At 39.6% G+C, this 11,080-nt stretch overlaps 1 protein-coding gene across 1 annotated transcript in view; it reads left to right on the plus strand.

The window, feature by feature from the left end:
- Positions 1-11,080, plus strand: part of ST7 (suppression of tumorigenicity 7) — a 163,961-nt gene that overhangs the window by 33,730 nt on the left and 119,151 nt on the right. The window contains exons 3-8 of the mRNA XM_019654761.1: positions 1,192-1,246; positions 2,042-2,157; positions 3,944-4,019; positions 6,127-6,195; positions 8,079-8,233; positions 10,407-10,504. Coding sequence (XP_019510306.1) covers positions 1,192-1,246; positions 2,042-2,157; positions 3,944-4,019; positions 6,127-6,195; positions 8,079-8,233; positions 10,407-10,504 — 569 coding nt within the window. The remainder of the gene's footprint in view (positions 1-1,191; positions 1,247-2,041; positions 2,158-3,943; positions 4,020-6,126; positions 6,196-8,078; positions 8,234-10,406; positions 10,505-11,080) is intronic.

The following is an 11,080-nucleotide window of genomic DNA, read 5'->3' on the forward strand; positions in this document are numbered from 1 at the left end:
CCTCCCTACTCACCTGATCTGGCCCCCAATGACTTCTTTCTTTACCTGAAAATAAAGGAAATATTGAAAGGAAGACATTTTGATGACATTCAGGACACCAAGGGTAATACAACGACAGGTCTCATGGCCATTCCAGAAAAAGAGTTTCAAAATTGCTTTGAAGGGTGGACTAGGCACAGGCATCAATGCAAAGCTTCCCAATGGGAGTACTTCGAAGGTGACCATAGTGATATTCAGCAATGAAGTATGTAGTACTTTTTCTAGGATGAGTTTGCAAACTTAATTGTCTGACCTCATATGTCTTTGGGTGTGTTTTGTGGCTGACTACACACACAGGGATGTTTTAAGTACTGTTAACTGAATTTATTGTCTAATAAAACATTATTTATTCTGTATCAGTAGAAAGTCTTAATCACAGACTTTTAAAAAAGAATTGTAGCTTACTAGTCACACACTTAATATAACACAGTCTTAAAAGCTAATGATTGACTTTTCTAAGTTAATGTCCCATGGTTCTAAATTTCTGTGGTCCTTGTATAACAAAGATATATAATCTATTAGTACATGCTAACATTATAATATTAGTGTGATGATGAATACATGTATCTGCATAAGTAAACAATATTAAGTGCTTTAAAACAATTTATTTTCATAGCATTTCTCCCTACAATAATGGTAACTTTATTAGCAATGTAAAACTTTGGTGAATTACCACAAAATCAATATCAACATAGACCTTCAGTAAGAATATAATGCTCTTTGCGTATTATACAACAGAGCTTAAGTTTAGCTTGTCATATATGAAGTTATTGTAAGATATGTTTTAGAGTAACAGAAAGTAGTTTTGCTTCCACCTATGCCCTCTACCTATTATTTTAGAAGTAAATTCATAGAATCTGTTTAGACCTCTTGAAATGATTGTAGAAGTTATGAACCAGCTGACTTTGGCACGTACCTTGATTTAATAAGTGAGGAAATGTGGGCCCAGAGAGATTAGGCGAACTTTCCACAGTCCTGGTGCCTGAGCTACATTTCCTGATTAACCACCCAGAGTTTTTCTTCGTTGCTTCCCATCTAGAGGACAGAGAATAAAATTATCTTATCAAATGGCCAGGAAGGGTGTTTTGCTGAATTAATTAGCTTGTAGTCTCTGAACTATGTGTAGCATTTTCATATTTCTCTTTGTTTCAGAATGCAAAGTATGGCGAAATCCACTAAATTTATTTCGGGGCGCTGAATATAATCGGTAAGCATTTTGGCAGCTTGCGAGACAAATGGGTCTAGTTCAGAGAGCAAAGACAGCAGCACATGTTTTTCTGGTTCATTCAGGGGTCATTGTAAGAGTCTGCTTAGTGCTTCCATTTTTTGTTACTATTCTCAAATGTTGTGATTTTTCTGTTTTACAAATATTTTAGCACTGAAATTGGGATAATGTACAAAAATGTGTAGCTTTTAGAAATTTTCTATTATAGTTACTCTTTTTATTACATATTATACAGTCAAAATATTTTGAAGCTTACCTGGTACATGGTTATAAAGATGCTATAGAAGTTATGTTGAAATTTAGGTTTGCAGAGTAATTAGGCAACTCAGAATTGTCATAGCTTTGGGGAAATGTCTAGTCATAATACTAATTAGGGATGGTTTTCATCAGCTGGTGCTAGTAAAATTTTTATGATAAAAATACAAGGGAAAATGTTCACTTCTTTCCTATTGATATACTTCCTAAAGGGAGACTAGGGTGACTTAATATATAAAATACCGGGGGTGCCAAAAAAATGTATACACATGACTTGTATTCTTCTTTTGTTATCAGTATATATTGAGTATTACAATTTTAATACAGTTTTTTCCTTTCTTAAAATGTGTATACATTTTTGGCACCCTCTGTACACACACACACACACACACTTTTTTATTTATTGGCAAAGTTTGAGTACTCAGTTAATGGTTGATAGTTGAACTCCTGTGAAGCTTAATATTTTGTAGGTATTGCTTTCCTCTCTCAAGCGTGTCTGACAATATTGCTTTGCCTTTACAGGTACACTTGGGTGACAGGACGAGAGCCTCTGACTTACTATGACATGAACCTCTCTGCCCAGGACCACCAGACTTTCTTTACTTGTGACTCGGACCATCTGCGTCCTGCAGATGCAAGTATGGAAAATCCTTTAGTTAGTTGCTAAGTAGGATGGCCTTTTGGTCTTTTTTAAGTTTCAAGGTTACTACTTTTGAAGTATCTGCTCTATAAAAACCGCAATGAAAAAAATATTAAATTAGAGATTGACCAGTAGAACCCAGAATTCTGATACCTAAATAAAGACTTTATCACAATGAAGTGTAGAAATGAGTCCCCTTTATAATTTCAATTATTATTTTTAAAAAATACTAAAGTTGGATTTACATGTTTTAAAGAAATATAAATCTTACATGAAGCTAATTGAATTCTTGGTTGAGCTAGAATGAAGAATCATCTGTTCTTGATGATATTCTAGTTAGAAATTGGGATTTCGTGAATCTAAATGATTAACAAATCTATTGTAGTGATTTATATGCCTATTTATTGGTTCACTGGCATTGAGTGGTGACATGGCCTTGTCTGTTGGAATCCATATTTGTTTTCCATCCTAGAAAAGACTTTGTTGAACATGCATTTGACACTGCTTGAGTCCTAAATAATCCTACTGATATATATATATTTTTTTAAGATTTTTATTGGAGAATTGGGGGGATGGGAACAGTGCTGGGGAATTGGGGGAAGGGGAACAGACAAGTTGCTGTCGTTTTGTTCTTCAGTCTAGTTGTGGAGGACGTTGCTTCACTGGCCTAAGTTGTCACCATCATTGTGCTCTTCCCGGGTGAGGCAGATCAGTCGCCGGCTTCTGGACGGCCGCTCACTGCGGCTGCTGGCCGCTCACGCTGGCTGCTGGCTACATACGGGAGCCAATGGCAACCCACTGCCACAGGGCCTGCAGCCCACACCGTCCCGGCGACTCACGGCAGCCCAGCTCCAGGTTGAGCTGTTGTTCAGCATCTTAGCTGTGGAGGGCAGTGTCACTGGCCCTCATATGTGGGATCCGAACCGGGGCCCTCTGGCATCCCAAGCCAGTTCTTAACCATCGCGCCACTCGGCCGGCCCATCCTACTGATATTTTTGATATTACCAATTGTAAAGTAAATAGGCGAAAATAAATCTTTAAGAAAAGGAATATATACATACTCCTAAGAAACTAACCTAGAAGACACAAATTTATAAAACAAATAGGGAGACTGTTACTCTTTTTTTGGGAGGTACTCTTTGCCCTGCTGGGACATCAGAGCATTGGGTTTCCCGCAGTATACTCAGACACTGCTCCGGTTTATGAAAAACGGGTGGGCAGCAAACTGGGAACAGGTACACATATTAAGCAAGAGCCTAAAGCACTTTCTTCTGACCCAACTCATAATTCTTCAAATGGTTTTAAAGTGTTCTAATAGCTACAGCCTGTGGCAAGTGATTTGGAAAATGACCAATAGAAATTATGTTGTGCCTCCGGAGAAGGGTAGGATTTGCAGCCATGCCATCTCAAAATGTGTAAAAGAACATACATTCTCTAACAACAAATAGCATAATGAGCAAAAGAAACATTAAAGCTCCGTTACAGTGCCTTTTCTTTTGATTAAGAAGTCTTAATGAAGATTACGTCTCTAAAATTATAGACTATGCATTCGTCTAAAAGATTTAGTTCTGTAGTTTTATGAGCACAAGAAAGATTTGAAGGACAATTGAATAGCAAATTAGAAGGTATTTGTGTGGTGTTGGAGGTTTGGGCCGACTCTTTCGGTAAGTGAAATATTCTCTTGTAACTCAAGCTGAAAGCTATCAGTTTAGCTATTGTCCTGTATTGAGTCTTCCTAATTATGTGTATTGTATGACTTGCTTTATTCTGTTTTTCCAAAATAGTAATGCAGAAAGCCTGGCGAGAGAGAAATCCCCAAGCTAGGATTTCTGCAGCTCATGAAGCCTTAGAGATAAATGAGTAAGTGGGGGAAAATCTTGCTTTTAAAACAGAAATCGCATTCTTTGCTAAATGTATTCAGTTGCCATTGATGGGAGACTGATATTAAGCTATGCAATTGAACTTGAGGATTTTTGGGAGGGGCATTAGTTTATAAAAACAGTTTATGTGGGATACCCATGTGAAGGTGGTTTTAGCCATTTTAGAGAGTCATTCAGTGGTTTTGCTTTATCCTAAATTAAATCCTTCAAGGGCTATCCTGGGATGAGTACGTAAAATAAATATAGTTATTTACATGTCTAAAACATTTTGACAGGGAAATTCTTATAGATGTAGAATGCTCATCTGTGCCATCACGTTTTCTAGCTAGAACTTCTTCTACTAGTGGGGAAAATGAAAACATAAGGTGAAAAAATGACACTTCAAAAATATTTCAAGATCAAGGCACAGATGAGAGGAAGGGCTGCCCTTCGTGTTGTTAAACATTCTGTGGGTCACCAAGGAAGGCTGGGAAACCTCTCCTGGAGATCTCAGAAAATGCGAAAGATTCTTACAATTGGAGTCATAGAGCTCAGGGACCTTAAAGGTCATTTAGCTCAGCCACCCATCTGGTGCCTGAATCACCTCGACACTCTCCCTGCCAAGTGGTCATTGGTAAACTATTTTATGACTTTTTTTCAGAAGAAGTTTATAGAATCTTCTTCAGCAGACTTAGGAAAAAGAGTCACTTGAGAGTTGGAAATCCTGCCATTTTAACTGGTTGATCTATTTGGTTTCGGATTCTGTCATGCAACATGTTTATTTTCCAGTTTCTTATCATCTACAAATTCGATATGCCTGCCTTCTGTGTGTCATCAATGTTTCTGATAAAAATATCAGGGTCAGGGAAGGATCCCTGTGATATGACATATACAAACCACCCTTCAGGTTCAGGTCTTCGTGAGTTGCTATCCTTGGGTATTGTTTGACCAATTACTAAGCCACCGGTAGCACCGTGATTCAGCCCATATTTCTCCATTGTGCTCTTAAGAATGCTAGTTATAGCCATGGCTCTTTAATGGATAGTGAATCTATTAGAGTAAACTAAGCCAGCACAAATGGACTGTTTTGGTCTTAGTGAATTTAAGCTAGCTCTGACGTTCATGACTTTCTTTTTAAAATGCTTAGAGACCATCCCTTTCATAATTCATTAGAATATCTTTCCAAATCACTGTTCTGTAGTTTGGGAAGTCTGCTCTCTTCCCCTGTTTGCACATTTATACTACATTTGTCATCTCATCTTCTAGTACCTCTCCATCCTTGTGAATCCTCAGTTATCCACCGAGAGCAGTTCCTTGGCCTGCCCGCAGCCTCTGTTGGCTTCCTGGGATTTACCCATCCCAGCACAGTAATTCATTTAGATAGACCAGTATGTGCTATCTTACATCTTTTTTTGAAACCTATTTTAATGTTTAATTTCTTTTCCCTTTTTCAATCTGACAATCATTCTCTTTGATGCAGAATCCAGGAACAAAATAGGCATTAGAGATTGTGCTTTCTCTTTATTATCTACTGCTACTAACTGTAAACTTTCCTTGTTTTGTTGTTGTATTGCTTTTTACTTATTTTTGTGGTGATTTTGGAGACATTGGGGTGGTGATAAGGTCTTAAATATAATTTAAAAACAGGAAATAGATGGTTGTCTTTAGCATTTTGTTTTGTTCTATCTTTATTTTGTTTAGCTAATTTGGAGTTTTAGCTCTCCCGATATTCTTATAAGCTCATTCCACTCTTTTATAGTCCTTCATTACATGCCCTCTTTCCATCTTTTTAAACAAGTCCTTTAAAAATCTGACCTGTGAGAGATCTTCATGCAGCCATATTGGTTACTTACCTATTGCCCCTCTTTGCTTCCTGAGAGGACCATTGTGATTGCAGTCACTGTTGGACATTTGGAAGCTACTCAGCCTTCTTCAAAACATTGTTCCTTCTGAGACTCGTGCCATTGAATCATGCTTCTTTTCTTTGAATTTTTAGAAGTCTACCTTACCCTCTTTGATTACCCTCAACTCCAAAATGACATAGTAAACTCTCTCTGAATGTTTCTATCAATTTTCATTTCACCAACTATTTTTTTCTTCTTGGTCAGAATTAGGTCCAGAGTTGAAGTTCCCCTAATTGCTTCCTCTACCATCTGGGAGATAAAATTGTTACCAAAGTAAGTCAAGAACCTGTTGGGTGCCCTGTTTCTAACCACATGAGACTTGTAGCAAATATCTGGATGGTCGACACCCCCATCACCACACTTCTTGCTTCTGTATGTGTATTGTGTTGTGACAAGGATGCATCGTCTCTCTCTTCCATCAGCTGAGCAGTCTGCTCTGTACCCCAACCATTAGCACTTCTGTTGCTCTCTCCTTTCTCCTTCACTCACAAGCTCTTAGCATGTTTCTACCCCAGACTCATGAGTTTCCACATGGATGTATGTTTTCTTGGCCAGTGGTGCTACTCTGCCTCTCCTAAGATACTATTTGAAATATAAACAAAGCACGCAAGCTAGCCCTGACTGGTCTTGAGTTCTCAGCCCACCAACTATAATCTTATAGCTAATTCCTCTGATACTGTATCTGCCACTCAGAATTATACTCTCGATTTTCACTTCATTACCCTTGACCCATATTTATATGTCGGCACCTGGAGCCTTAAGTGTTGCTTCCTGATGCCGATCCCAGTTATTTTCTCTGGTGAATTACTGGGCAGTTTCAGCATCATTACAGTTCTTTCCAAGTCATATCTACTGCCCTCCGTAGTAATTGGCTTACTACAGCTTTTTGCCTGGACATCCCCCCCCCTCCCCCGCCCCAACCTCACCACATTGCATTTAAAGCCCCATTGAGCAGTCCTGCCTGAAAGGAGGAGGATTGGCTAAGAACTTACAAGACCTCTCCTCAAGGCTAACGTTAACAAGTAACCCCAAATCTCACATGAGCCGTAAGTTCAGCCTCCTTTCTGAACTGGCCACTGCGGTTTATGAATAGTAAAAGTGACATTTCGTTTTGCTTTCTGTTTATTTTCTCTCTTGTGGTCTGATGGAGGTTCTGTTAAGTAGGGAAGTGACCACAGAGAAGCAGTGGAGGAGAAGGAAAGCAAAGGGGTCCGTGCAGCTGAGGACCTGTGTGGTCGGCTCCGGCCTCAGTGTTTCCCTAGTACGTTCCCTTTCTTTTGGCAGTTGGCTTGTTCTCATATGGTGTGGAAGGTTTAAATTTCCAGGAGCTCCCCTGTTTGTTAGTGAACTGCTCGTCCTTTCTGGCTCCCTACCTTAGAGGGTTGTTGAAAGGATTAAATGAGACGATATATGTTAAGTGCCTGGTACAGTGCTTAATGTATACAAAGCAACAAGTGGAGCTGTGACTGTTGAAGGCATGAGGTGTAACTCTTATTTGCTGCTGAGGCCGAATAAAATGGTGAGCTCTTCAGAAATAGCCCTGCCCGTAGGCTGTCCTCGTGCGCATCTCGGACTAGAATACCAGCGCTCACTGTAACGAGAAACTGCTTTGTCCAATGAGTCACCTCCTTGTTTTACCGAATCTGTGTTTGACAATAGAGACTCTGTTCAGTAAAAGAAGAAAACTTATGTACAGCCCCTGCACCTGTGAGTGTCGGGAGGCGCTGTGTAATGCCGTTGTTAGCTCCGCCTTCGGCAGGTGACATGCACTGAGCATGCGCCGCCTGCTGGCTCCTGTACTGAGCACTTTCCATGCATCAGCTTACTTAACCTGACAACAACGCTGACTACAGAGCGGCCATGTTGTTCTCCGCCAGGGAGGCAGAGTAATAACTTCCCAAAGCGACACACTGATAGAGGGCAGAGTCCACGCGTGAGCCCACGCTCCTAACACCGTGCATCCTCCCTCTCGAGCTAAAATGCAGACATTCCTTTTGTACCATTATTTTGTGTCAACAACTACACCAGGGGTGCATGAACCAGGCGGCCACTCTGCATGTTGTGACGTTACCTCCTCGCCCTTGTGCATGCACTCACTCGGCTGTCACAATGTGCTTGAATTTGGAACTGATGATGGCTCTTATCTGAATGGACAGGTGTGCAACTGCTTATATTCTCTTGGCTGAAGAGGAAGCGACAACCATTGCCGAAGCAGAGAAGCTCTTTAAGCAGGCCCTGAAGGCTGGGGACGGCTGTTACCGGCGTTCCCAGCAGCTACAGCATCACGGATCCCAGTACGAAGCCCAACATAGTAAGGTTTCCTCCCGCCGACATGCGGGATCAGAACTGTAACATGATTAATCCGAGCAAATTTTCAGGCCAGTTCAAAATAATAGTCTACTAGATGGGAATAAATTCTGGTTGTGCCTCTGTTTTTACTCATTTTTTTCCTTCCGGTAAGAGCACAGTACATAATGAGCTTATAGCTGTATTACTGTTCACAGTGATGCTCAGATTCTCTTTTGCCCCATGGAGTCCTAACTCCAGAAATAAATGGTAGTAACCTTTAGTGGTAACCTTTTTTCTCCCCAGAAGTCACATATTTTTGTTTATCATCTGCTTCCTGCCCCATGAATTTTAAGTCCTAGTTGGGAAACAGGACTTAAATTATTGTTAATATTATCAAAGGTTTTGTCTTATGGGTTTTCTACAGCTTAGGTTGAAATAGGACAATTAAGAATATAACTGTTATTGGTGATTGTCTCAGTATTTAGCTCTTATTTAGGAAGCATTGGTATTGGCTTCCAGCGCAAAAGAGCCATGCGTTCCTAATGATTGTATTTATCTTTTTTACGTCAAAAATAATGACTTCTTTTATTTAATATCACTCTTTAAAATGAGACCTTTCACTTCAGTACACAAGCTGAGAGTCAGTGATATTTAAAAAAACAACAAAATTGTTTCTGGAATTCCCCAAGCCCCCTGACCTCTCGGTTTGTTGGTTAAGCAGAAATTTAGTGATCCTCGTGAGAGGGAGTGTTTTCATCATCCATCCTAACTTTGGGTCATTTCCTCAAGGTGGAATTTCTCTCACTTCATTTCTCGCTCCTGCCACTTTGGAGAGGAGTGTATATATTTGAGATTATAAAATTATATTTTAGTGTTAAACTTGGATTTGGTGCAGAAACTGAGTGCATTAGTTCCTGTGACTGAGGTGCAGCTGCCTCTTTGCTTTGTGGCCTGTGCATACATGAGTGTATCCACACAACCCATTACTACACAGGTTTCTATTTTTATTCTGCAGTAAGTCTGTGTTAATCAAATCTCTAATCACCATCTGTATCTTGCATTTAAAAAATATGTATAACAATGAATTTTGAAGACATTATTATAGTAAATGTCTGTTTTGTAAACTAAATAAGAAATAATACATAAAATTACATAACCTATAATATAGCTTAAGAAATTGTCTTTATTTCTTTTCTCCTGTAAATTAAATTCTTTCAACCTATTGCCTAGATCTACCCCCCAAATATAATCACATCTTTAAAATAATTTGTAGGTACTTGGCAGATATTCAGCACACATCTTGTTCTCATTGTTTAAAACTTGAAATGTTAGGACTTGAGTCTTAACATCTTTTAATAGCTCCATATTATACATGTACTTAATCTATAACAGGTGTGTCATATTTTTCTCAAACATGGTAATTTTATTGAGGATTAAGCACACCCATGTTCTCACTGGCCTGAAAACATACCCAAAAAGACATATAATTAAATAAAAGATTAAGATACAAAGTTGTTAATGTACTTTTTAAGGGCCATTTTGGTGACTATTATTATAACTGTTTAGCTTGTCAGTGCTTTCTCTAACACTAGGGTAGTTTTTCATTGTGCTGCATACTCTATTGTCATATCTGGAATGTGTTATATTGCCATCTAAAATCGACTGCTTTGGGGACCTGGAGATGATTATGATGTCACTAGTGTTAGGGAAAGAATAATATAAAACAGAAGTTCAAGATGAGGATTCTCTAGACTTAATGTCAGAAGAAAAAAAATAGTTCATCAGGATGCAACCCGAGACCCTGCTCTGGCACCCTCACCGCAAGCGTGCACACTGGAAGAATGTGGAATTCCTGCTTGTAAACCGTGCAATGTGGGTACATTCGCTTTTCCAGCGCTTTGTGGCAGATGACTTTATCAGACGTTCAGCATCTCCACTCAAAAGCGTGGATTGGGGGATGAGTCCCAGGGTTTGACCTTTGGAAGTCTCAGCACTTTGATTTTGCCCTCTGTGTGTTGGTTCTGCCAGTGAAGCTGTCGAGCTGCTCAGGCCGTCAGGGGACGCCCAGAGCAGGCTGTCCTCTCTAAGGTTCTCCCCACTGTGTGTGGCACGTGGGCCCCTGTATTGCTTCTTGCTGCTCAGCTGGAAGCTCTTGTTTTGTTTTTAATGTTGGTGTTTTATATCTCCCTTTTCAGGACGAGACACCAATGTCTTGGTCTACATCAAAAGGAGGCTAGCAATGTGTGCCAGAAGACTCGGGAGGACCAGGGAAGCAGTGAAAATGATGAGAGATGTGAGTCTCAATTTGTTTGGGAATAGTGACAGTGCACTGAATGGCCGTAGCGGGGAGTAGCAGTGAGGGTGTGCTGGTCCCAGGGGCATTGCGGTCATTCTGCGTGGAGTTCAGCTCTAGCACCCGACTTGCTACATGAGTGATCTCAGCAAGTTACGTAAGTTCTTTGTGCCCTGTTTCCTCATCTGCAGAATGACAGCAACAATAACAATAATAGTTACTACTTAGGATTGTTGCAAAGATTAAATGAGATAATACTTGCAAAGCTTTAAATAGAGTGACTAGCATAGTAAAGAAATCTCAATTAGATATCCTTATTGTTAAACCTTGGGACTGCAGCCAGAAGCCAAGAGTGGGATCAGCCATTTTAGCTAACTGCCGGTTTTCGTGTTTAGTTGTTAACAAATTGCTGCCTTCAAATTTAATAATATTCTGATCTGATCTTATTGTAGTCATTTCAAGCATTTTCCTAGATTCTTGAATTAGGATATTTTATTAGTAGTAGTCAACATAGAAAGAGAGGCAATAGAATTTTAAAGTGAAAGAAAACCAAGAAAGGTTGTTATTATTATTATT

Source organism: Hipposideros armiger, unplaced genomic scaffold (genome assembly GCF_001890085.2).
Source record: "Hipposideros armiger isolate ML-2016 unplaced genomic scaffold, ASM189008v1 scaffold_230, whole genome shotgun sequence".
Taxonomy (NCBI): Eukaryota; Metazoa; Chordata; class Mammalia; order Chiroptera; family Hipposideridae; genus Hipposideros; species Hipposideros armiger.